Source organism: Ranitomeya imitator, chromosome 6 (genome assembly GCF_032444005.1).
Source record: "Ranitomeya imitator isolate aRanImi1 chromosome 6, aRanImi1.pri, whole genome shotgun sequence".
Lineage (NCBI taxonomy): Eukaryota > Metazoa > Chordata > Amphibia > Anura > Dendrobatidae > Ranitomeya > Ranitomeya imitator.
Genome location: NC_091287.1, coordinates 469,969,643 through 469,996,885, shown reverse-complemented (window position 1 = coordinate 469,996,885; position 27,243 = coordinate 469,969,643). Strand labels below are relative to the sequence as shown.

General features: G+C 48.2%; 1 protein-coding gene and 1 long non-coding RNA gene across 2 annotated transcripts in view; both read left to right on the top strand.

Moving 5' to 3' along the window:
• Positions 1-3,494: 3,494 nt before the first annotated feature.
• Positions 3,495-14,581, top strand: LOC138641474 (uncharacterized). Its single transcript, XR_011313869.1, has 4 exons — positions 3,495-4,134; positions 13,556-13,813; positions 13,905-13,940; positions 14,385-14,581. It is a non-coding gene; the product is annotated as an uncharacterized lncRNA (long non-coding RNA).
• Positions 14,582-18,297: 3,716 nt separating this feature from the next.
• The window catches only part of MRPS28 (mitochondrial ribosomal protein S28), a 121,261-nt gene continuing 112,315 nt past the window's right edge, over positions 18,298-27,243 (top strand). The window contains exon 1 of the mRNA XM_069731520.1: positions 18,298-18,512. Within this exon, the coding sequence (XP_069587621.1) occupies positions 18,333-18,512 (180 nt within the window). The 5' untranslated portion in view covers positions 18,298-18,332. The remainder of the gene's footprint in view (positions 18,513-27,243) is intronic.

The window sequence follows — 27,243 nt, the reverse complement described above, 5'->3', positions numbered from 1 at the left end:
TAGCTCCTAGGAATGGTTCCACGACAATCTGTCCGTCTCGGTATCAGCAGTCTGTCCAGACTTGTTCCTCCACTCAATGCACAGGGAATCCACAGACTTCCAAATTCGTACTGGGTTCTTAGCAAAGTCTCCGTCTTTTCTTAAATAAAGGGTTAGCTCCTCTCCAGGAAACGTTAGCAACACAAGTCTCTCACAGAGTTAAACAAAAGGTTAGCTCTTCTCCAGGGGAACGTTAGCAACAAAAAGTCTCTCAAAAGCTTCTTTTCCTCCAAAAACACTTGCAGTAAATCCACACAGTCTCTTTTTAAGATCTCACAGCAGCTTCTCCTTTTCTTCCCGCCTTTTCTCTCTCAGCTCTCACTTCCTACTTTCACTTTACACTCGAGACACTAGACCCCACCCCGCAGCACACATTGTCTCTGGGAGGTCTGTCCTCTGCTGCAACAGGCAAAAACCACAGGGTCCTAGTGCCCTCTCAGTGGGACTACAGTTCACCCTCTTACACCTGGACCCTATTCATTTGAATGGGGGGCCAATACATCCAGTGTTTACCACTCTGTCAGATGCAAGACAGAGCAGCAAACACTGCTTCTGATCCGCCAGTCAGACAGCTGATGTTCACACGCTGTCAAATGATGTGAGCCCACAGCTGTGATCGGAGGTATAAAGTTTACCTCCGTCACTGGCGTCGGCTAACCTCATCGAGGTTACGGCAAGTCACTGAGGCTATGTTCTCAGCCAGGCCCCTGAACTGCGGTGACCTTGGTGAGATCCCCACTAGCACAGTGAGAAAGTCCCACAGTGCAGAGGCGGTGAACTCACCAATGGGCTTTTTCTCACTCCCCCCCTCTTCTCCACACAGCCCTGGATCACCTCTTTTTCCACAAAGCTCATCATCCCCCCTTTTCCACACAGCCTCCTCATCATCCCCCCTTCTCCACACAGCCCCCTCATCACCCCCCCCTTTTCCACAAAGCTCATCATCCCTCCTTTTCCACACAGCCCCTCATCATCCCTTCTTCTCCACACAGCCCCCTCATCATTTCTCCTTCTCCACACAGCCCCCTCATCGTCCCTCCTTTTCCACACAGCCCCTCATCATCCCTTCTTCTCCACACAGCCCCCTCATCATCTCTCCTTCTCCACACAGCCCCCTCATCATCCCTCCTTTTCCACACAGCCCCTCATCATCCCTTCTTCTCCACACAGCCCCCTCATCATCCCTCCTTCTCCACACAGCCCCTCATCATCCCTTCTTCTCCACACAGCCCCCTCATCATCCCTCCTTCTCCACACAGCCCCTCATCATCCCTTCTTCTCCACACAGCCCCCTCATCATCCCTCCTTCTCCACACAGCCCCCTCATCATCCCTTCTTCTCCACACAGCCCCCTCATCATCTCTTCTTCTCCACACAGCCCCCTCATCATCCCTCCTTTTCCACACAGCCCCTCATCATCCCTTCTTCTCCACACAGCCCCCTCATCATCCCTCCTTCTCCACACAGCCCCTCATCATCCCTTCTTCTCCACACAGCCCCCTCATCTCTCCTTCTCCACACAGCCCCCTCATCATCTCATCTTCTCCACACAGCCTCCTCATCATCTCTTCTCCACACAGCCTCCTCATCATCCCTCCTCCACACAGCCCCCTCATCATCCCTCCTCCACACAGCCCCCTCATCATCTCTCCTTCTCCACACAGCCCCCTCATCTCTCCTCCACACAGCCCCCTCATCATCTCTCCTTCTCCACACAGCCTCCTCATCATCTCTTCTCCACACAGCCCCCTCATCATCTCTTCTTCTCCACACAGCCCCCTCATCATCTCTTCTCCACACAGCCCCCTCATCATCTCTCCTTCTCCACACAGCCTCCTCATCATCCCTCCTTCTCCACACAGCCTCCTCATCATCTCTCCTTCTCCACACAGCCTCCTCATCTCTCCTTCTCCACACAGCCCCCTCATCATCCCTTCTCCACACAGCCCCCTCATCTCTCCTTCTCCACACAGCCCCCTCATCATCTCATCTTCTCCACACAGCCTCCTCATCATCTCTTCTCCACACAGCCTCCTCATCATCCCTCCTCCACACAGCCCCCTCATCATCCCTCCTCCACACAGCCCCCTCATCATCTCTCCTTCTCCACACAGCCCCCTCATCATCCCTCCTTCTCCACACAGCCTCATCCTCCCCCCTTCTCCACACAGCCCCCTCATCATCTCTTCTTCTCCACACAGCCCCCTCATCATCTCTTCTCCACACAGCCCCCTCATCATCTCTCCTTCTCCACACAGCCTACTCATCATCCCTCCTTCTCCACACAGCCCCCTCATCATCTCTCCTTCTCCACACAGCCTCCTCATCTCTCCTTCTCCACACAGCCCCCTCATCATCCCTTCTCCACACAGCCCCCTCATCTCTCCTTCTCCACACAGCCCCCTCATCATCTCATCTTCTCCACACAGCCTCATCATCTCTTCTCCACACAGCCTCCTCATCATCCCTCCTCCACACAGCCCCCTCATCATCCCTCCTCCACACAGCCCCCTCATCATCTCTCCTTCTCCACACAGCCCCCTCATCTCTCCTCCACACAGCCCCCTCATCATCTCTCCTTCTCCACACAGCCTCATCCTCCCCCCTTCTCCACACAGCCCCCTCATCATCTCTTCTTCTCCACACAGCCCCCTCATCATCCTTCCTCCACACAGCCCCCTCATCCCTCCTCCACACAGCCCCCTCATCATCTCTCCTTCTCCACACAGCCTCCTCATCATCCCTCCTCCGCACAGCCTCCTCATCATCCCTCCTCCACACAGCCCCCTCATCCCTCCTCCACACAGCCCCCTCATCCCTCCTCCACACAGCCCCCTCATCATCTCTCCTTCTCCACACAGCCTCATCCTCCCCCCTTCTCCACACAGCCCCTTTCAAGTTACATCAAATAAATTCATCCTCTGACCACTCACACTGAGTCCTGGGTCTTCATTCCTGTCTGTGCAAGGATCCATTGTGCAGACCCTCATTCCTCTCCTCCCACAGTTCCATAGTGCAGCCCCCTCGGTCCTCTACTTACAGGGCTCCAGCAGCCTCAGTCGGCACAGCGCTGCTTCCTGCTATCAGGTCACTGGTCTGATGGAGGCCCCGCCCCTTCCAGTGACATCATGCCCTCAAAAAATCAACTCCGTTCTAGACACTGTGTGCAGTGTGTCACATCCTGTGGCTCTGTGCTGTGCGTGGCGCTGTGCGGGTTATTCTATACCCGGTGCCGGCCGCCTGCACTGCTCCTCAGTAACATATGATGTGAGGTGAGAGCTTTCTATCACCTGCTGCTGCCGCTTCTATTGATCTCATGAGCACTTGCGCAGCTGAGAGAGCGGCGCCAAGACATCAATAGAAGCCGCAGCAGGTGAAGAGAAAGCTCTCACCTCACATCACATGTTACTGAGCGGTGCAGGCAGCCGGCACCACGTTATGGAATAACACTCACTGCTGGGTGCATGCAATCATAATACATGACAGAGCAGGAGTCTGGTGAGGGGGAGGGCCCACCGGAGGATTCTCCGATCTCCCGGTGGGCCAGTCCGACACTGGGTCCAGCGCATACCCAGAGGCCTCAGGGTTCCATTGAGACCTACACTGTTTCAAGATAACATTGAGTATTGTGGTAAATTTGAGTCAATTCTCAACAAATGTTCTATGGACTTAATGATATTAACCATTGATTTTTTACAGAAGGAGATTGTGGAATTGAAAAGCAGGATCTCATCTACGGAGCAACAGCTTAGGAGTACATCTTCACCAGAGGACTTCAAAGGGTTGAAGGACAAAGTGGACAAGACAGTCTCTGATTTACGCGATAGTTTGCAGATCAGGAAGCGTAATAAATTTTTGCGCGACACCGAGGACTATAGAAATAACCAAGTATATAAATGGCAGTCCACCACCTACTCCAGAAATCGGAGACCAACGAGAAGAGACTACAGTCCATTCTCCACCAGTTCAGAAAGCGACTTTGGTTCAGCACGCTCTTCTTTTTTAGAACAACGTCCGGGCCAAGGCCACAAAGGAAACCGAGGAGGGGGCGACGGACACGGATCAGAACAACGCCGGATGGCGACCAGATCCCAGGTACGGACATTCCCAACAACATCGTATACAACATCTCGTCACAATGTTTATCCCCCGCAGAACTGACTGTCTTGCAAAAAGGACTTAGCTTCTGTCCGGTCCCACAATTCAACTCGTTCCAGTTGGATCAAGAATTGTACCGTTTTTTCAGGAACATAAGATTGAAAGCGCATTTTTCTAAAACATTAACAGATATTCCTCCTGTATCTGAGACTATTGGTTTGGGATTCACTTTAAAATCTTTAGATTTGCGAACTCACAGTTCTTTTCAACCCCCTCATATCTACCATCCGGTTGAAACATATATAGAGTTGGTAAAGAATGACGTCAAAAAAGTTTTAGAATCCATTGAGAAGGGTAATCACCATGTGAGACATAATCTTTCTGTTGAGGAGAAGAGGGCTTTGTTAACATTAAGAGATAATAAACAAATTATAATAAAACCGGCGGACAAGGGGGGTTCAATTGTAGTATTAGACCGGGACTACTATATGCAAGAGATTAGGACACAACTTGGAGACAAGGAGACGTATCAAGCCATTGGCAGTAACCCCACTTTTGAGATCAGTAGAGAAATTAGAGATCTGGTGACTTATTACACTACAACGGGCATTATTGATACGAAATTGGGAGAATTTTTAATAAAGCAACATCCTGTTATATCAGTGTTCTACACACTCCCCAAAATTCATAAACACCCTGTGAGGCCCCCAGGGCGTCCCATAGTCGCATCCACGGAATCCTTGTTATCTCCTCTAGCCATCACGTTAGACAAAATTCTATCCCCCCTGGTACCAAAGATCAGGTCCTACCTCAAGGACACAACCGACTTTTTAACATCTCTTAAAAACGTAGGAAGACTTCCAACTGACTGTCTGTTAGTTTCTATGGATGTCAATAGCCTATATACAAGCATAAGACACGAGGATGGCATTAGGTCAGTTATGTCCTTCTTAGCCTCTCATACAAACTTCTCCATTCAACAACAAAAATTTTGTAAGGATCTACTCACGCTAGTAATGACTCGTAATTTTTTCATTTTTGATGACCAGTTTTTTATACAGAGGAAGGGGACTGCCATGGGGTCCAACATGGCACCCCCATATGCAAATATTTTTATGGATAATTTCGAAATTACATATGTCTATACACATCCCAGTTTTACGTCTTCCGTGATCTACTGGCGTCGGTATATAGACGACATTTTCATCATATGGACTGGCGATATACAAACCCTTTGTAACTTTCATATAGACCTCAACTCTAGTTTACCGGGCCTTACTTTTTCTTTATCTCACGATCCAGTTTCCATGAGTTTTTTGGACACTAGAGTCATTATTAATGAACATAGAGAGGTTGAGACGGATCTGTTTGTGAAGCCCACAGATAGGAACAGTCTCTTGAAATATGACAGCTGTCATCCACATCATATAAAAAGAGCTCTTCCGAAATCCCAACATGTCAGGATTGATAGGATTGTGTCCAATTCCGAGATTAGTCGTATCCGACATCAAGAAATGAATGAGAAATTTCGTAATAGGGGGTACCCGGAACATGTTCTTAGATTTCACAGAGACGCAACCAGACCTGACATATGCTCTAAGACCCCTAGGATGGCTTTTGTTAGCACATTTCATCCTTTGAACCATCTCATTAACAAATGTATCCTTCAACACTGGGATATTTTAAAGAAAGTATACCCGCAGGTCAAGGAATTTGTTTCCAAACCTATAATTTGTAGTAAACATTGCTCTAATATTAAAGATCATTTAATCAGGGCTGATGTAGGCCTGAGTAAAGGTACCGTCACACTAGACGATATCGCTAGCGATCCGTGACGTTGCAGCGTCCTCGCTAGTAATATCGTCCAGTGTGACAGGCAGCAGCGATCAGGCCCCTGCTGTGCTGTCGCTGGTCGGGGAAGAAAGTCCAGAACTTTGTTTCGTCGCTGGACTCCCCGTAGACATCGCTGAATCGGCGTGTGTGACACCGATTCAGCGATGTCTTTGCTGGTAACCAGGGTAAACATCGGGTTACTAAGCGCAGGGCCGCGCTTAGTAACCCGATGTTTACCCTGGTTACCATCGTTAAAGTAAAAATAACAACCGCTACATACTTACCTACCGCTGTCTGTCCTCGGCGCTCTGCTTCTCTGGTCTGGCTGTGAGCACAGCGGCCGGAAAGCAGAGCGGTGACATCATCGCTCTGCTTTCCGGCTGCCCGGCGCTCACAGCCAGACCAGAGAAGCAGAGCGCCGAGGACAGACAGCGGTAGGTAAGTATGAAGCGTTTGTTTTTTTACTTTTAGGATGGTAACCAGGGTAAACATCGGGTTACTAAGCGCGGCCCTGCGCTTAGTAACCCGATGTTTACCCTGGTTACCGGGGACCTCGGGATCGTTGGTCGCTGGAGAGCTGTCTGTGTGACAGCTCTCCAGCGACCAAACAGCGACGCTGCAGCGATCCGGATCGTTGTCGGTATCGCTGCAGCGTCGCTTAGTGTGACGGTACCTTAAGAGGGGCCTCACACAGGGAGTCTTGACTTCTCCTCGCAATGGCACATTTCCATGTTTGAATTGTCAACAGTGCTCTAATGTACTTAAGGGTGACTCCTTCACACACCCACAGTCGGGAAAGAGATTTCCCATCAAGGGACAGTTCAACGGTAACTCATCCTTCGTGGTATATTTGATAAAGTGTCCTTGCGGTCTCGGATATGTTGGAGAGACTACCCAACATATCCGAGACCGCATTTCTAAACACAAATCCACCATTAGATGTGGCAGGACCCTTCTACCTATTCCGGCTCATTTTCTACAAAACAATCATAATGTGGCCCAATTGAGGTTCCAAGTAATAGACCACGTACGGGTTTTGAGGAGGGGAGGAGACAGAATTAAGAGACTGAAGGAGCGGGAGTCCTTTTGGATTTATACATTGCAAACTTTGGCCCCGCATGGTTTAAACAGGGAATATGAGGTCTATTGTTAATCATGGTTTATATTATGGTCTTGTTCAAATCTGGATCAATTACGAGTAACATAGTAACATAGTAACATAGTTAGTAAGGCCGAAAAAAGACATTTGTCCATCCAGTTCAGCCTATATTCCATCATAATAAATACCCAGATCTACGTCCTTCTACAGAACCTAATAATTGTATGATACAATATTGTTCTGCTCCAGGAAGACATCCAGGCCTCTCTTGAACCCCTCGACTGAGTTCGCCATCACCACCTCCTCAGGCAAGCAATTCCAGATTCTCACTGCCCTAACAGTAAAGAATCCTCTTCTATGTTGGTGGAAAAACCTTCTCTCCTCCAGACGCAAAGAATGCCCCCTTGTGCCCGTCACCTTCCTTGGTATAAACAGATCCTCAGCGAGATATTTGTATTGTCCCCTTATATACTTATACATGGTTATTAGATCGCCCCTCAGTCGTCTTTTTTCTAGACTAAATAATCCTAATTTCGCTAATCTATCTGGGTATTGTAGTTCTCCCATCCCCTTTATTAATTTTGTTGCCCTCCTTTGTACTCTCTCTAGTTCCATTATATCCTTCCTGAGCACCGGTGCCCAAAACTGGACACAGTACTCCATGTGCGGTCTAACTAGGGATTTGTACAGAGGCAGTATAATGCTCTCATCATGTGTATCCAGACCTCTTTTAATGCACCCCATGATCCTGTTTGCCTTGGCAGCTGCTGCCTGGCACTGGCTGCTCCAGGTAAGTTTATCATTAACTAGGATCCCCAAGTCCTTCTCCCTGTCAGATTTACCCAGTGGTTTCCCGTTCAGTGTGTAATGGTGATATTGATTCCCTCTTCCCATGTGTATAACCTTACATTTATCATTGTTAAACCTCATCTGCCACCTTTCAGCCCAAGTTTCCAACTTATCCAGATCCATCTGTAGCAGAATACTATCTTCTCTTGTATTAACTGCTTTACATAGTTTTGTATCATCTGCAAATATCGATATTTTACTGTGTAAACCTTTTACCAGATCATTAATGAATATGTTGAAGAGAACAGGTCCCAATACTGACCCCTGCGGTACCCCACTGGTCACAGCGACCCAGTTAGAGACTATACCATTTATAACCACCCTCTGCTTTCTATCACTAAGCCAGTTACTAACCCATTTACACACATGTTCCCCCAGACCAAGCATTCTCATTTTGTGTGCCAACCTCTTGTGCGGCACGGTATCAAACGCTTTGGAAAAATCGAGATATACCACGTCCAATGACTCACCGTGGTCCAGCCTATAGCTTACCTCTTCATAAAAACTAATTAGATTGGTTTGACAGGAGCGATTTCTCATAAACCCATGCTGATATGGAGTTAAACAGTTATTCTCATTGAGATAATCCAGAATAACATCCCTCAGAAACCCTTCAAATATTTTACCAACAATAGAGGTTAGACTTACTGGCCTATAATTTCCAGGTTCACTTTTAGAGCCCTTTTTGAATATTGGCACCACATTTGCTATGCGCCAATCCTGCGGAACAGACCCTGTCGCTATAGAGTCACTAAAAATAAGAAATAATGGTTTATCTATTACATTACTTAGTTCTCTTAGTTATCGTGGGTGTATGCCATCCGGCCCCGGAGATTTATCTATTTTAATCTTATTTAGCCGGTTTCGCACCTCTTCTTGGGTTAGATTGGTGACCCTTAATATAGGGTTTTCATTGTTTCTTGGGATTTCACCTAGCATTTCATTTTCCACCGTGAATACCGTGGAGAAGAAGGTGTTTAATATGTTAGCTTTTTCCTCGTCATCTACAACCATTCTTTCCTCACTATTTTTTAAGGGGCCTACATTTTCAGTTTTTATTCTTTTACTATTGATATAGTTGAAGAACAGTTTGGGATTAGTTTTACTCTCCTTAGCAATGTGCTTCTCTGTTTCCTTTTTGGCAGCTTTAATTAGTTTTTTAGATAAAGTATTTTTCTCCCTATAGTTTTTTAGAGCTTCAATGGTGCCATCCTGCTTTAGTAGTGCAAATGCTTTCTTTTTACTGTTAATTGCCTGTCTTACTTCTTTGTTTAGCCACATTGGGTTTTTCCTATTTCTAGTCCTTTTATTCCCACAAGGTATAAACCGCTTACACTGCCTATTTAGGATGTTCTTAAACATTTCCCATTTATTATCTGTATTCTTATTTCTGAGGATATTGTCCCAGTCTACCAGATTAAGGGCATCTCTAAGCTGTTCAAACTTTGCCTTCCTAAAGTTCAATGTTTTTGTGACTCCCTGACAAGTCCCCCTAGTGAAAGACAGGTGAAACTGCACAATATTGTGGTCGCTATTTCCTAAATGCCCGACCACCTGCAGATTTGTTATTCTGTCAGGTCTATTAGATAGTATTAGGTCTAAAAGTGCTGCTCCTCTGGTTGGATTCTGCACCAATTGTGAAAGATAATTTTTCTTGGTTATTAGCAGAAACCTGTTGCCTTTATGGGTTTCACAGGTTTCTGTTTCCCAGTTAATATCCGGGTAGTTAAAGTCCCCCATAACCAGGACCTCATTATGGGTTGCAGCTTCATCTATCTGCTTTAGAAGTAGACTTTCCATGCTTTCTGTTATATTTGGGGGTTTGTAACAGACCCCAATGAGAATTTTGTTACCATTTTTCCCTCCATGAATTTCAACCCATATGGACTCGACATCCTCATTCCCTTCGCTAATATCCTCCCTTAAAGTGGACTTTAGACAAGACTTTACATAGAGACAAACCCCTCCTCCTCTCCGATTTTTACGATCCTTTCTAAACAGACTGTAACCCTGTAAGTTGACTGCCCAGTCATAGCTTTCATCTAACCATGTCTCGGTTATTCCCACTATGTCAAAGTTACCTGTAGATATTTCTGCTTCTAGTTCTTCCATCTTGTTTGTCAGGCTTCTGGCGTTTGCGAGCATGCAGTTTAGAGGATTTTGTTTTGTTCCAATCTCCTCACTGTGGATTGTTTTAGAAATGTTCTTACCTCCCTTCAGAGTATGTTTTCCTGGGTCGTCTTTGTTCGAGTCTAATGTTTTTCTTCCCGTCCCCTCTTCTTCTAGTTTAACGCCCTCCTGATGAGTGTAGCGAGTCTTCTGGCGAATGTGTGTTTCCCAGGTTTGTTGAGGTGTAGTCCGTCTCTGGCGAGGAGTCCATCATACCAGTAATTCACACCGTGGTCCAGGAATCCGAATCCTTGTTGTCTGCACCATCGTCTTAGCCAGTTGTTTGCATCAAGGATCCTGTTCCATCTCCTGGTACCATGCCCGTCTACTGGAAGGATAGAAGAAAAAACTACCTGTGCATCCAGTTCCTTTACTTTCTTCCCCAACTCTTCAAAGTCCTTGCAGATTGTCGGTAGGTCCTTCCTTGCCGTGTCATTGGTGCCAACATGTATCAGAAGAAATGGGTGGACGTCCTTGGAGCTGAAGAGCTTTGGTATCCTATCGGTCACATCCTTGATCATCGCACCTGGAAGGCAGCATACTTCTCTTGCAGTTATGTCCGGTCTGCAGATGGCTGCTTCTGTGCCTCTCAGTAGTGAGTCTCCCACCACCACCACTCTTCGTTGCTTCTTGGCTGTACTTTTTGCTGTCACTTGTTGCTGTGTGCCCTTTTCTTTTTTGCTTGCTGGTATTGCTTCATTCTTAGGTGTGCCATCTTCATCCTCTACAAAGATTTGATATCGGTTCTTCAGTTGTGTGGTTGGTGATTTCTCCATGGTCTTCTTGCTTCTTTTGGTCACATGCTTCCACTCATCTGCTTTTGGAGGTTCTCTGACACTTTTTTCACCTTCTGTGACCAGTAGAGATGCTTCTGTTCTGTCTAGAAAGTCTTCATTCTCTTTGATGAGTTTCAAAGTTGCTATTCTTTCTTCCAGACCCCGCACCTTTTCTTCTAAAAGGGCCACTAGTCTACACTTCTGACAGGTGAAATTGGATTCTTCTTCTGGTCGATCTGTGAACATGTAGCACATGCTGCAGCTCACCATGTAGGTTGTCACATCTGCCATGTTGCTCCTAGATCCTGCTGACTTGCTGTGTGTTTTCCTTCTTGTGTAATCTACTCAGCCAAGCTCTCTTGCAATAATGTCCTACAGGCAAAAATTCGCGCGCCGTAAGGCGCGCGGTTTGGTGATGCTTTCGAAGCAGCTGGTCCCGGCTGTACCCAACGATCTTCTAGCTTAGGGAGACTTCGCTTCTCCCAGAAGGCACCTGGAATATGCAAATTAGCCTCCTGAAGCTTGAATCCCTGGTTTGGTGATGCTTTCGAAGCAGCTGGTCCCGGCTGTACCCAACGATCTTCTAGCTTAGGGAGACTTCGCTTCTCCCAGAAGGCACCTGGAATATGCAAATTAGCCTCCTGAAGCTTGAATCCCTGGTTTGGTGATGCTTTCGAAGCAGCTGGTCCCGGCTGTATCCAACGATCTTCTAGCTTAGGGAGACTTCGCTTCTCCCAGAAGGCACCTGGAATATGCAAATTAGCCTCCTGAAGCTTGAATCCCTGGTTTGGTGATGCTTTCGAAGCAGCTGGTCCCGGCTGTACCCAACGATCTTCTAGCTTAGGGAGACTTCGCTTCTCCCAGAAGGCACCTGGAATATGCAAATTAGCCTCCTGAAGCTTGAATCCCTGGTTTGGTGATGCTTTCGAAGCAGCTGGTCCCGGCTGTACCCAACGATCTTCTAGCTTAGGGAGACTTCGCTTCTCCCAGAAGGCACCTGGAATATGCAAATTAGCCTCCTGAAGCTTGAATCCCTGGTTTGGTGATGCTTTCGAAGCAGCTGGTCCCGGCTGTATCCAACGATCTTCTAGCTTAGGGAGACTTCGCTTCTCCCAGAAGGCACCTGGAATATGCAAATTAGCCTCCTGAAGCTTGAATCCCTGGTTTGGTGATGCTTTCGAAGCAGCTGGTCCCGGCTGTACCCAACGATCTTCTAGCTTAGGGAGACTTCGCTTCTCCCAGAAGGCACCTGGAATATGCAAATTAGCCTCCTGAAGCTTGAATCCCTGGTTTGGTGATGCTTTCGAAGCAGCTGGTCCCGGCTGTACCCAACGATCTTCTAGCTTAGGGAGACTTCGCTTCTCCCAGAAGGCACCTGGAATATGCAAATTAGCCTCCTGAAGCTTGAATCCCTGGTTTGGTGATGCTTTCGAAGCAGCTGGTCCCGGCTGTATCCAACGATCTTCTAGCTTAGGGAGACTTCGCTTCTCCCAGAAGGCACCTGGAATATGCAAATTAGCCTCCTGAAGCTTGAATCCCTGGTTTGGTGATGCTTTCGAAGCAGCTGGTCCCGGCTGTACCCAACGATCTTCTAGCTTAGGGAGACTTCGCTTCTCCCAGAAGGCACCTGGAATATGCAAATTAGCCTCCTGAAGCTTGAATCCCTGGTTTGGTGATGCTTTCGAAGCAGCTGGTCCCGGCTGTACCCAACGATCTTCTAGCTTAGGGAGACTTCGCTTCTCCCAGAAGGCACCTGGAATATGCAAATTAGCCTCCTGAAGCTTGAATCCCTGGTTTGGTGATGCTTTCGAAGCAGCTGGTCCCGGCTGTACCCAACGATCTTCTAGCTTAGGGAGACTTCGCTTCTCCCAGAAGGCACCTGGAATATGCAAATTAGCCTCCTGAAGCTTGAATCCCTGGTTTGGTGATGCTTTCGAAGCAGCTGGTCCCGGCTGTACCCAACGATCTTCTAGCTTAGGGAGACTTCGCTTCTCCCAGAAGGCACCTGGAATATGCAAATTAGCCTCCTGAAGCTTGAATCCCTGGTTTGGTGATGCTTTCGAAGCAGCTGGTCCCGGCTGTACCCAACGATCTTCTAGCTTAGGGAGACTTCGCTTCTCCCAGAAGGCACCTGGAATATGCAAATTAGCCTCCTGAAGCTTGAATCCCTGGTTTGGTGATGCTTTCGAAGCAGCTGGTCCCGGCTGTACCCAACGATCTTCTAGCTTAGGGAGACTTCGCTTCTCCCAGAAGGCACCTGGAATATGCAAATTAGCCTCCTGAAGCTTGAATCCCTGGTTTGGTGATGCTTTCGAAGCAGCTGGTCCCGGCTGTACCCAACGATCTTCTAGCTTAGGGAGACTTCGCTTCTCCCAGAAGGCACCTGGAATATGCAAATTAGCCTCCTGAAGCTTGAATCCCTGGTTTAGCTTGAATCCCTGGTTTCATCATGTCAGATGTCCGATTTTCAATCTCTTATTATTATGTGCCATGACATTGTGTCATTCTACATTAACCTTCTCTTTATGTATCCAGCGGGCATTCATAAGTATTTGAGCCCTCTTGGTTGTTTTATTATGTTTATATATGTTCTCCTTGTACTATATACTTAGAAATAACTTTACATATTTAGTCTGATATATTGTTAACCCGTGTCTTTAATTCATGGTTCTTTCTTTCTATTATCTTGCAGCACTGAGGAGCTGTGTGAAGCCCGGGCTCGGGCTCTTCTGCGCAAGCGCACTATTTCGGCCTCCCTCAACTTTCCCTGTCTCTCTCCGGACCTCTTTGCGCAGGTCCGGCACTTGCACCTTCACCTGGAAGTTCTTTCACGGGCACGAGCACCGGTACAGCATAAAATGTCGGCCGCACAGTCACTTCTCACTGCCTCCCGTCAGCGGTTTTCCTCGCGGTCGAAGCAGCACTTCTATGGCAGTCACCATACACTAAGGTAATTCTACTACACTCTCTTTACGCTGCACATATATTATAATGGTTCATTCCTTTATCTTAAAGCGTTTTATATATACTTATTCCCACAGTGGGTTTTCCCTATCCGGCTCTCTACATTTTTGCAAGTATGTACTTTTGCTATTTCACCTTTGGTATATATAGGGGTCTCTTGAGGGTATGCCAATAGTTTAGGATATCACATTGTTATCCATCACAGTGCCATTGTACCTCAGTGCGAGCTATCCTTTTCCTTCACACCATTGTGATCATTTGATATGGGTATTTTCAGATGTATGTCCTACTAGTTCCGTTTATTTAAGGGGATAATTATCCATAAAAAACCCCATAGTTAGGGATGCTTCCTATTCAAGGTTCTCGTTTTATTTACACTAGATGGCATTTAGAAGGTGAATTATGTAGAATTTACATGTTAAAGGGGGTCTCACTACATTTTGTCCCCCTGCTTTCTGTTTTTTGCTTTTTGTTTTTTCTTTTTTCTTTCTTTTATGTTTCTTATTTATCTCTTCATTATCTTGATGTTAATGCATATCTTTCCATGTATGTTACAGAAGGACATTGTTTCTCTTGAAAAAGGCTTCACAGCCGAAACGTTGAGAGATTAAAAGGATTGATTATTGTGTCCATACAAAGTATAAGAGATGCATATCTAATATTGAAAATAAAACCCACGTCTTTTATGGAAGCATAAGGATATATGGAAATTCACCATTTTGAAATATGATGATATCTTTGATGGAAATTCACCGTTATTTTTGAAATAAAAATTCATAATAAGAGACTTTCTGAGTATCTAATAGTGTGCCAGAGTTTTTTCATAATATTGTTATTTGGTCCTGAGCACCTCTAAAAAGCAGTGAGCACCTTTTCTACCGTTACTTACAGGCAAGGGGACCGGCCCTATTATAGTGGAGAAACTAAGGACTCAGCTAAATAACCGGAGGCTGTGGCTTTTGCTGGAAGCACAGTCAAATCTGCACACATTCACTGAAAAGGCAGCCATATAGGATCCTGGGGGACTTAGAGCTCGCCACCTGACAAGATCCGAGGCTGGGCTTGGGACACTGTGGCAGGCGCAGGGCAGGAGAGGTGAAGACAGCGCAGAGAGACGGCCAGAGAAAGGAACAGAAAGAGGGTTCTGGAAAGTGCATCCAAATTGCTTGAGAGCTGGCTGGACCACAAATCTGGAGGACACAGCACCCCGCCTGGGCCAACTAAGAACTGTGAGTAAAGAATTGGAAACTGCACCACGCTGTGTCCTTACATTTATTTACTGCGCCATCCACCCTGCACCACATCCACTATCAGCATCATCATCATTTACAACCTGAGTGCCCTGGGACTAAAGCTCTACCTGTGGAGAGCTGTACCAACTCTGCTGCATCACCATCAGCCCCGGCGGATTCTTCAAGCTGCGTCGGCTAACATCTTTATTGCCGAGTACCACAGGTGGCGTCACAAACATTTATCCCATAAACTTTATCCCCCTTTTATTCCACTTTTATTGCATTCCCAGGGTCACGGACCGGGTCATTGCTGCCTTTACTTCCCCTTTAAGAACCGGCCCGGTACCGAATATCCTCACGGCCCTAGCGGGTGCTCCACTTTGCTCAGCAGCCATATAGTGAATGAATGGAGCGACAGGTCAGATGCCAACTACCGCTCCATTACTTCTCAGAGGGCAGGGTGCAGCGCTCAGCAGCCATATAGTGAATGAATGGACTGACAGGTCAGATGCCAACTACTGCTCCATTACTTCTCAGAGGGCAGGGTGCAGCGCTCAGCAGCCATATAGTGAATGAATGGAGTGACAGGTCAGATGCCAACTACCGCTCCATTACTTCTCAGAGGGCAGAGTGCAGCGCTCAGCAGCCATATAGTGAATGAATGGAGCGACAGGTCAGATTCCCGACTACCGCTCCATTACTTCTCAGGGGGCAGAGTGCAGCGCTTGGCAGCCATATAGTGAATGAATGGAGTGACAGGTCAGATGCCAACTACTGCTCCATTACTTCTCAGAGGGCAGAGTGCAGCGCTCAGCAGCCATATAGTGAATGAATGGAGCGACAGGTCAGATTCCCGACTACCGCTCCATTACTTCTCAGGGGGCAGAGTGCAGCGCTTGGCAGCCATATAGTGAATGAATGGAGCGACAGGTCAGATTCCCGACTACCGCTCCATTACTTCTCCGGGCAGAGTGCAGCACTCAGCAGCCATATAGTGAATGAATGGAGCAACAGGTCAGATGCCAACTACCGCTCCAATACTTCTCAGGGGCAGAGTGCAGCGCTCGGCATCCATATAGTGAATGAATGGAGTGACAGGTCAGATGCCAACTACCGCTCCATTACTTCTCCGGGCAGAGTGCAGCGCTCGGCAGCCATATAGTGAATGAATGGAGCGACAGGTCAGATGCCAACTACTGCTCCATTACTTCTCGGGGGCAGAGCGCAGCGCTCGGCAGCCATAAAGTGAATGACTACCGCTCCATTACTATTCAGAGGGCAGGGTGCAGCGCTCGGCAGCCATATAGTGAGTGAATGGAGCGACAGGTCAGATACCAACTACCGCTCCATTACTTCTCTGGGGGCAGAGTGCAGCGCTCGGCAGCCATATAGTGAGTGAATGGAGCGACAGGTCAGATACCTGACTACCGCTCCATTACTTCTCTGGGGGCAGAGTGCAGCGCTCAGCAGCCATATAGTGAGTGAATGGAGCGACAGGTCAGATACCTGACTACCGCTCCATTACTTCTCTGGGGGCAGAGTGCAGCGCTCGGCAGCCATATAGTGAGTGAATGGAGCGACAGGTCACATACCTGACTACCGCTCCATTACTTCTCTGGGGGCAGAGTGCAGCGCTCGGCAGCCATATAGTGAGTGAATGGAGCGACAGGTCAGATACCTGACTACCGCTCCATTACTTCTCTGGGGGCAGAGTGCAGCGCTCGGCAGCCATATAGTGAGTGAATGGAGCGACAGGTCACATACCTGACTACCGCTCCATTACTTCTCTGGGGGCAGAGTGCAGCGCTCGGCAGCCATATAGTGAGTGAATGGAGCGACAGGTCACATACCTGACTACCGCTCCATTACTTCTCTGGGGGCAGAGTGCAGCGCTCGGCAGCCATATAGTGAGTGAATGGAGCGACAGGTCAGATACCTGACTACCGCTCCATTACTTCTCTGGGGGCAGAGTGCAGCGCTCGGCAGCCATATAGTGAGTGAATGGAGCGACAGGTCACATACCTGACTACCGCTCCATTACTTCTCTGGGGGCAGAGTGCAGCGCTCAGCAGCCATATAGTGAATGAACGGAGCCCTGGTGAGGCGCGCTGCACACTGCTGTTATATTCTGTCCACAGTATAGGCGGTAACTTGTTATCACCCGACAACCAAGGAGTGAAGCCTGTGTATGACGGATCTACTCATTGTCTATGGGGCAGATGGAGCTCGATGAGCGCTGCCACTGTCCCTTATAATTTAGCGTGTCTGGTCTGTAATTTTGGGTGGATGTTTTTGATTAGTAGTTTGGTCTGGGGTTCATTATTTACATTTTTAATGTGTATGGTCTATCTTTGTAGACATTGATCTGGGATCATTCAGGGTGTTTGGTCTCTCTCTCTGTACTGATATAGGGGTTTGGCTGCTCTATTACTTCAGGAGATTAGGGAGCATGTCCTGAAGACATTAAGGCTACGTTCACATTTGCGTTGTTGTGTGCTGCGTCGGCGACACAACGCACGCAAAAGCGCAGCAAAACACTGCGTTTTGTGACGCATGCGTTCATTTTTATAGCGCAAAAAAATGCAACAAGCTGCGTCCTCTATGCCCTGACGCTTGCGCCCAAAAAACGCATGCGTCACAAAATGCAACAAAACGCATGTCCATGCGCCCCCCCATGTTATGCTACGTTCAAATTTGCGGTGCGTCAGGCGCAACCGCGGCGACGCATGCGCCATGCGTCCCTATATTTAACATGGGGGGCGCATGGACATGCGTTTTGTTGCGTTTTGTGACGCATGCGATTTTTGGGCGCAAGCGTCAGGGCGCAGAGGACGCAGCTTGTTGCATTTTTTTGCGCTATAAAAATGAACGCATGCGTCACAAAACGCAACGTTTTGCATGCGTTTTTGCGTGCATTGTGCGTTGCGTCGCCGACGCAGCACACAACGCAAATGTAAACGTAGCCTTAAATATAGGGGCGCATGGCGCATGCGTCGTCGCGGTTGCGCCCGACGCACCGCAAATCTGAACGTAGTCTAAGACATGGTCTGGTCAGCACGCCCCCAAACTATGCGCATCCAGTCTCCATACAAAAAAACGCATCCAAAATACGCGTATCCCAAGTCAGCCTGTGTCTATGCTGCCCTCTGCCGGTGAAGCTGCGTGTGTTCAGTTTGCAGAGAACATCTCCGAGCAGCAGAGGTCGCTGTTGCGCCGCCACGGTTCTTTCTGCGCTCTATGATTCCTGGGTGCTGTACGTCCGCAGCATCCAACATGGCGGCGCCCTGCTGTACACATGCCGGGAGGTGGCTGAGCGCTCTGCGGGCGCCTGTCAGGAAGGCAGTGCGGTCATTCAGTACAGCGGCATCCGGGGAGTCAGAGCTCGGGATCGGCGCTGCCGGGGATGAGCGGAAGCCGGCTGCGTCACGGGTGACTGCTGCTGCCGGAGGAAAGGTGAGAGGAGCGGCCGGTGCAGGGTGCGCGCCCAGCAGTGCAGTCCTGTCATACTTACACAGGGGGCGCTATAGACACGGACAATGAGATTCCCATAGCAGCCAATCAGATCTTCTCTCATATTTTAGACTCCAATTTTAGAATGAAATCTGCAGCCTGATTGGCTGAGAAGGGAAATCCATTTGATTTTAGGATGTGACAATATGGCGCCTTTGACTGTGACTCAGGTCTGATGGCAGAAGGTCAGGAAGAGTGAATGTGGCGAGAAATCAGCCCTGCTGGGCTTCTTGGGACCTTTGAGCTGTAGTCATGACAACATTATGATTGGATGAAGCGTCGGTCACTGTGATATCTGCCACACAGGGCACATTGGCCATATTATGGCACTAGAGAGCACGCGCCTAGGGCGGCTGGAAGGTGAGGGCGGCATGTTACATAGCAATGAGTCATTTATGTTGTTTGTCACAAGCTGTGCAGCCTGATAACCGAGGCAGCAGGCGGGACAGAAATGGAGAAGGGTCCGCCAGCCAGGAAGATGTCTGAGGAGACGTAGCTCTGGGCAGTGAGCTCTGCTTTTCCACAACTTTGATCAGTTTCTATGGGAGTTACACACACGGCGAGGGGCGGCTGATTGTGCTTCTCCATCTGTGTAGCCATGAAAGGCAGCGATGGGAATAGCCCTGTGCTGACACCTGCGGCCCCGGACAGCGGATCAGCCGGAGCGAAGAGGGAACGCGAGCAAATCCGCTGAACTCTGTTCCTGGGACAGTTCAGCCTCATCGGAGCTGCCGCTGTGAGATGGAGCCTTCATTATTACAGTGCCAAGCTTACAACAGGAAGCAGAGAATATTTTAACATTGTTTGCTACCCCAACTGAAAGCAACATGATGTAGGAGCAGAGACCCTGATTCTAGCGATGTGTCACATGCTGCAGCTTTGATAACATCACAGTTTTCTCTGCTGCAGATCTACCGTTTCTCTGAATGCTGGGCCTGGTATTGCCCTGTCCACACCACTGATTGGCAGCTTTCTGTGTATACTGTGCATAGGCAGAAAGCTGCCAATTAGTTGGGCGGTTTTATTCAGAGCTTATGAATGTTGATGACTACATTACGGCAGGTTTACTAGTCTTGTAGTGATGATTTCATGCTGATAAGTCATTTTATCACAAGTACAGCAAGCAGCCCAGTAAGGCTACTTTCACATTTCCGTCGGTAGTCGACCGTCACAAAGCGTCAGTGCGACGTACTAACGGAAGATTGTTCTTTCACATTTCCGTCTGTATTCTGGGTGAGGGAAGAGAGTGCGAGCGAGATTTCCTGCCGGGCACGCGCAGTCTGAAACACTGGATGCAAAAGACGACCCGTCACATTCCACAGGATCCAGTGCACGGCGGACGAAACCTGTGTCCATCCGTCATGATACATCGCTAATACAAGTCTATGGGAAAATGCAGGATCCTGTATTCTCAAAAATCAACGTATTGCGACGGCAGAGGAAAGACGTGTGAAAGTAGCCTTCGTGACACATCCTTGCAATCAGGGTCTCTGTCTCTACACCATTCTGTCTCTCGATTAGGTGGCAAAACCTGGTGATAGATTCCCTGTAAAAATACACATGTGCTGAATAATGGGCTGTATATAGAGGGGTCAAGAGTAAGAGAGAAATACTGCACGATGGGGCTCTGTATACAGGTGCTGTGTTACTGTGTGGTGCCTGCTGCTAACAGATCAGTGATGTGAAAGGAATGGCAAGTGCTGGTATATTGCTGCATGGACCAGGGATTATCTTCTGCTGTATGCATCAGCAGAGCAGACTTTGCTGTTATAAGTCACTGATCTGTCCGCAGCAGGCAACAAACTCTGGCTTTTAGGTTGGGGTTTTGCTGTTCATTATTAATCTGTTATATGAAAGGTTTTAGCAAATTTCCAGTAGTGATGTTTTGTGGCGGGTTCTCTCCAGCTCTTGTTTCCAGTGATGATGTTATGTGGCGGGTTCTCTCCAGCTCTTGTTTCCAGTAGTGATGTTTTGTGGCGGGTTCTCTCCAGCTCTTGTTTCCAGTGATGATGTTTTGTGGCGGGTTCTCTCCAGCTCTCGTTTCCAGTGATGATGTTTTGTGGCGGGTTCTCTCCAGCTCTTGTTTCCAGTAGTGATGTTTTGTGGCGGGTTCTCTCCAGCTCTTGTTTCCAGTAATGATGTTTTGTGGCGGGTTCTCTCCAGCTCTTGTTTCCAGTAGTGATGTTTTGTGGCGGGTTCTCTCCAGCTCTTGTTTCCAGTAATGATGTTTGTGGCGGGTTCTCTCCAGCTCTTGTTTCCAGTAGTGATGTTTTGTGGCGGGTTCTCTCCAGCTCTTGTTTCCAGTAGTGATGTTTTGTGGCGGGTTCTCTCCAGCTCTTGTTTCCAGTAATGATGTTTTGTGGCGGGTTCTCTCCAGCTCTTGTTTCCAGTAGTGATGTTTTGTGGCGGGTTCTCTCCAGCTCTTGTTTCCAGTAATGATGTTTTGTGGCGGGTTCTCTCCAGCTCTTGTTTCCAGTAGTGATGTTTTGTGGCGGGTTCTCTCCAGCTCTTGTTTCCAGTAGTGATGTTTTGTGGCGGGTTCTCTCCAGCTCTCGTTTCCAGTAGTGATGTTTTGTGGCGGGTTCTCTCCAGCTCTTGTTTCCAGTAGTGATGTTTTGTGGCGGGTTCTCTCCAGCTCTTGTTTCCAGTAGTGATGTTTTGTGGCGGGTTCTCTCCAGCTCTTGTTTCCAGTAATGATGTTTTGTGGCGGGTTCTCTCCAGCTCTTGTTTCCAGTAGTGATGTTTTGTGGCGGGTTCTCTCCAGCTCTTGTTTCCAGTAGTGATGTTTTGTGGCGGGTTCTCTCCAGCTCTTGTTTCCAGTGATGATGTTTTGTGGCGGGTTCTCTCCAGCTCTTGTTTCCAGTAGTGATGTTTTGTCGCGGGTTCTCTCCAGCTCTTGTTTCCAGTAGTGATGTTTTGTCGCGGGTTCTCTCCAGCTCTTGTGCATGGCTGGTTGTAATGTGTGGTGTCTGCAGTCACTGAGATCCCCGGGATGACGATACCGCAGGTCTCTACACAGTCCATAAAGCCCCGGCTTAGTGACATTGGGGGCGCATATTATTACATTTTATACTGCTTGTATTTGACTCCTATAGCCCCTTACAGGCATCATCGTCTCTGCCCCCATCGGGGCTCGCATATCTGCATTATGTCCAGACATTGACACATGGGCGCATGTCCAGGCTCCAGGGAAAGCGGTTGTGTCTCATTCATATTTAGCCTAAAAGAAGACGAACGTTCCTCCATTTTCAGGCCCGACCGTTGTATCCAGCAAACCCAGAGGTGATTTCACACAATTGTAGTATCCTGGATCAGTGTAATAGTTTTCATAGACAATAATGGCCTATTTCTAGGGCGGTGCCGTCACTGCAGAGAAGTCCACCTTTCTATTAAAGCAACAGTCCACCTGTTTTTTATTTTTAAAACCACTGTGAGCTTTACAGATAGAAACAACCATATACTCACAGGTACTGCTCCCTCCTCCGTAATGCTGACTGGGCCCCCCTCTCTCCTCTGATTGGCTGCAACAGTCCGCACCTGATCAGCGGTACAGAGGCACAGGGTGGAATCGGTAGGACATAAGTATAGGGTTGTGGTTTTTTTTTTTTAGTACACCAGAACCTAAGGAAAAGAGCGTGCTTGGACAATCCCTTTAAATGGAGCTTTGTTTTACTGCATAACACGGGAAAAACTATTAAAGGGAATGTGTCGGCAGGTTTTTGCCATGTAATCTGGAAGCAGCATGATGTACGGGAAGAAGAGACCCTGATTCCAGCAATGTGTCATTTATTAGGCTGTGTGTTGCTGTTTCAATAAAATCAGTGTCTTCTGCCTGTTTGTCAACTCTTTGCGTATAACCCCGCCCCCACCAAGGATTAGCAACTTTCTGCCTATGCACAGTGTACACAGAAAGCTGCCAGTGGTGTGGACAGGGTTATAGCAATCAGAGAACTGTGACATCTGCTGTAGAGAAAACGGTGATTGTATTAAAATGACAGCAAACAGGTCACTAAGTGGCACATCGCTGGAATCGGGGTCTCTGCCCCTAGATCATGCTGCTCTCGGATTACATAGCAAACCCTGACGACAGTTTCCCTTTACGAAGACTCTCATCCTCCAGAGGTCGGCCCCTACATTTCAGAATGGAGTTTCATATTCTACTGTTACACCAGAACCTTCAGTGATGGGAACACCTTCTAATATCTTTCATCCTACTCTGAAATCTGCGTCACTGTCTCCCACAGAAATCTTAACATAAGCAAGTGACTGACAGCTGAAGCTGCGGAGATGAGGTGCAGCCATCTGGAATGGCCACATGGGGGAGCCAGCGCTCTTGGATTATGATGTGCGGATGTTCGCACTGGTCAGCAGTGCCTGTGATTAGTAGTACTTTTTTTTTTTTGGGGGGGGGGCACATAGTTTTGCATAAATATTGTTCAAGCAACATAAACAAATGTATGCCAAATAGTGGTATTGTACGGTAACTCACAGGCCACACCACGTTGCTGGTCCCTCGACTATGCTGGTCTGCCTAGATGTGTGTGAACAAGCAATCCTATACCCTAGAAATAAAAGCGACACCAGTTTTATATCATTTTGGGGATGTACCCAGTGACCTCAGTCATGTTTGTGTAGCCTACGTTCGGGCTCCTGTAAGCCGCTGTTCACATGTCCGTATATCTATTCTGTTCAGAACAACCAGAACGGATGACAGGAATTGTCATCCTGTGTGGCCCTTGTGCGTACGGCAGCAGAGGGGCCCCACTGACTTATATGGGGGTCCGGCACAGTTCCCATATGAGTATTTTAGGATGATCTGCACACAGGACTTTTATTTCCAGGACGTCATCCTGACAGCACCCTGGGACAGACGCCCATATAAATCCATGGACCCCTGTGCTTTCACCTAAAACCGTTTGGTTTGGCATCCAATGTATTCCTTTTTTCTGGAGGGAGAGACGAACCCGGCTCCAGAATCCATAATGGCGTTATTTCCTGAGGTGAGAGCCGTCCCAGCCGCGTGTCTTATACATGGCCGCTCTCTGACAGGATTTGTGCTTTTCCATGACATTCCCTTGATCCTGTCCCGTAGCTCTGACGTACCATTGTTCTTGTGGTAGAATTTGTTGTCCCGCCTTTGTTTTTTTGACATAAGTGTAGCTCAGCATTCATGGCGGTAGTGAAGTCCTCTGTGTAGGTTACACCGGGGCTTATGCTGCTAATGAGGCTTTAAGAACGTATGGTGACAGGATCCGCCGGCTTGTACGCCCTCCGCTTCAGTCTCCATGGTGATGAGGTGTTTCATGGTCCTGCTATTAATCCATGGTTCTGAAGATGATGTGATGAGGAGACAGCGAACAAGCAGCACTTCTTCTACGGAGATGTTCTCGCCTGACAAGTGTCAAGAAGTGTATGACATTGACGATTCCCTCCGCTTTTATCACCTTTGAGCTGCATTTATAGGTCAGGAATGATTATGAAAGCCAAAACTTTCTGTTTGAAGGAAAGAAGTACTTCCTGCTTAGCTCCATAGATTACACTCGTATATGGCTGCATACTGATCAATATACAGAGGGTGAAAAAATAAAGCAGCTATTGACGAGAAATTCTCACCAGATGTTAGTAACCACCCATCCAATCTACACAGACAAAGAAATCAAACCACAGATGTCCATAAATTGTGTAATAATGATGGATGACACAGGGATATGAAGAAAGAGGTGTAAAGAGTCATGGATAGTCATGACACCAGCTGAAATATATCAGTACGTTAATTAGAAAGCAATCCCGCCAGTTGGTGGAAAATATCAGCTGCTTCAACTGATGACCTATAAAAAGGTGTCTCATTACCAAGGTGCCACACACACAAAAAAATCCATTATGGATAAAACCAGTGAGCTGTCTCAAGACCTTCACAACCTTATTGTTCCAAACCATACTGATAGCATTGTTTACAGAAGAATTTGTAAATTACTCAAGGTTCTAGTCATCACTGTTTTGGCCATAATCTGGAAGTGGAAAGAACATCATTTATTCGGACTCCCATGACAGCACACGAGAGAGGGGATCCGCCCTTAAGGAACAGGAAACCTACAGATACAAAAGGGCGGCACCTCTCCCCATGCATCAGTTGGTTTCCTGTTCCTGAAGGGACTGGATGCCTATAGAAACTACAGGAGTCCAGGCCGGCCGGACCGATTCTGGTGGCGAGAGGGTCTCCCACTTCGGCCGGTGTGGGTACCTGAAGTAGTCACGGTGGCCCTGGCAGGGCGGCACGGCGGTGACTAGGCAGCGAGGAGCGGTCGCCAGGGGGTGTCCGGTCTCCGGGGCCAGCGTCTGGTAAGTCGCCCTTCCCGTGGGCTGTGGGTCTCTCTGGAGCAGGGGGGAGCGCGGCGGCATCTGGGGGGCGCCGATCGGATCGTAGCTGGCCGGCCTCGGCGTTCCACGAGAGCTGCAGCGCTGACAGGAAGCGCTGTAAGCTGTGGTGACGTCGGGGGGCGGAGCCGGCGACGTCTTCCGGATCGGTGAGCTCCTGCGCATGCGCGGGGGCTCCAAGATGGCGGCGCCCACCGGAGATCATGCCGCAATCCCTCCGGAGCGACGATTGATTCCCCACAGCTGCGGGGGGGCGGGAAAATTAAACAAACAAGCTGGGCAAGGTGCGCTGACCGAAGGAGGGGCCTTATAAGGCGGCTCCAGCAGCATGTTCCCGGGTTCTGGCTCCAATTTACTGAAAATGGATTCAGATCAGGATCAGCAGGTTGTGCTGCTGGAACAAGCATCCCAGAAACCCAAGGAGAAGGAACATGAAAAAAGGAGCGATGGTTCGGGCCGCAGAAGCTCCTCCAGACAGGGGTCTGGAGGGTCAGTCAAAAAGGATCCCCCTCGTGCTTCGGTATTTCTGGGTGTGAGCAGCCACTGGTAAGTGATCTTCGAGAAAGTTCACTTAGTGACTAGTCTCCCCTCATGTGTTTTATGCAGGGAAGGAAAAACGTCAGTAAGGCGAAGCATAGGGAATGTGCCATCTGCGGGGTTCCCTTGCCTGACTCACACCCTAAAAAACTATGTGACCCCTGTATCCAGCAGACGGTGAGGTTCTGGAAGGAGGGGAGGGGGTATAGCATGTAGATTTTACACTCTAGTCTACCTTACTTATCCCCGTAGGTAGCCGAAGAATCCTCCTCTATTACGGCCAGTCTCAAGGAGATGATTAGAATGGAGGTTAAAGAGTCCTTTAAAAACCTTTCACAGTCAGGAGGTTCTAGGCAGAGAACTGAGTGGGCATCTGATTCGTCTGTGGAAAAGGACAAGTCCGAAGAATCAGACAATTCAGCAGCATCATCCTCCTCTTCGGAAGAAGACGCTGCTCGGTTTTGCCTACCCCTAGAAAGGATAGACAAATTGGTAAAGGCGGTCAGAGGCACAATGGGTATATCGGAACCCAAGCCTCAACTATCCAAAGAACAAATGATGTTCAGTGGATTGGAGCAAAAGAAGCGCAGAGTGTTTCCTTTAAATGAGAAAATACAAGATCTTATTAATAGGGAATGGAGGAAACCTGAGAGAAAAGGCTCCTTACCACCTGCGCAAAAACGCCGATACCCTTTTGATGACCCAGCAGTAGGTAACTGGGAGAAAGCACCCAAGCTGGATGCAGCAATTGCCAAGGTAGCTAAACGATCTTCTCTCCCATTTGAAGATATGGGAACACTTAAAGACCCCCTGGATAGGAAAGTGGATACCTTCCTGAAGGGAACCTGGGAGATGGCAGCTGGCTCCTTAAGACCTGCGGTAGCTTCAACCTGCACGGCAAGGTCAATGATGGTCTGGCTGGACCAGTTGGAGACCCAATTAAAACAAGGGGCCTCTAGAGAGTCCATTCTCTCAGCATTACCTGTAATCCAGGAGGGGGCGGCTTTTTTATCAGACGCCTCAATTGACTCCGTAAAGTTGGCAGCTAGAGCAGCAGGACTTTCTAATGCTGCAAGGAGAGCCCTATGGCTGAAATGCTGGCCGGGGGATATGCAGGCAAAAGCGAAGCTCTGCGCTATCCCTTGTAAAGGCGAATATTTATTTGGGCCTACCCTGGATGAACTCCTGGAGAAAGCAGGAGATGATAAGAAAAAGTTTCCCAACCTGTTCAATCCATACCGTCGTCCCTTCAACAAAAGAAGGTTCAACCGGGGAGGAAAGCGAGCCTTTTCACCAGGGAGAGATCGTCCCAGATGGGAGGATAGGCGAAAGCGAGGTACAGGTCTCATGTTTCGCCGTAACCAGACGGAAAATAAAAAACAAGACCAATGACTGGCAATTCCAGTGGGAGGGAGACTATTGCATTTCTCGGCAGAGTGGTCGAAAATCACAAACAGCGTTTGGATAAAAGACACTGTTTCCCATGGTCTCAAGCTGGAATTTGTTCATATTCCACAGGACAAATTTAGGTTAACACCCTGGCGCTCATCTCCCACTGAACAATTCGCCCTAGAAGAGGAAGTGAGGACTCTCTGTTCCAAAAATGTTTTGGTAGAAGTGCCGTATTCTCAGGCAGGGGAAGGGTTTTACTCTCCCCTGTTCCTAATCCAGAAGCCTGATAAATCTTACAGGACCATTATAAATCTTAAGGGTCTCAATAAGTTTTTGGTGAAACATACTTTCAAAATGGAGTCCATCAATT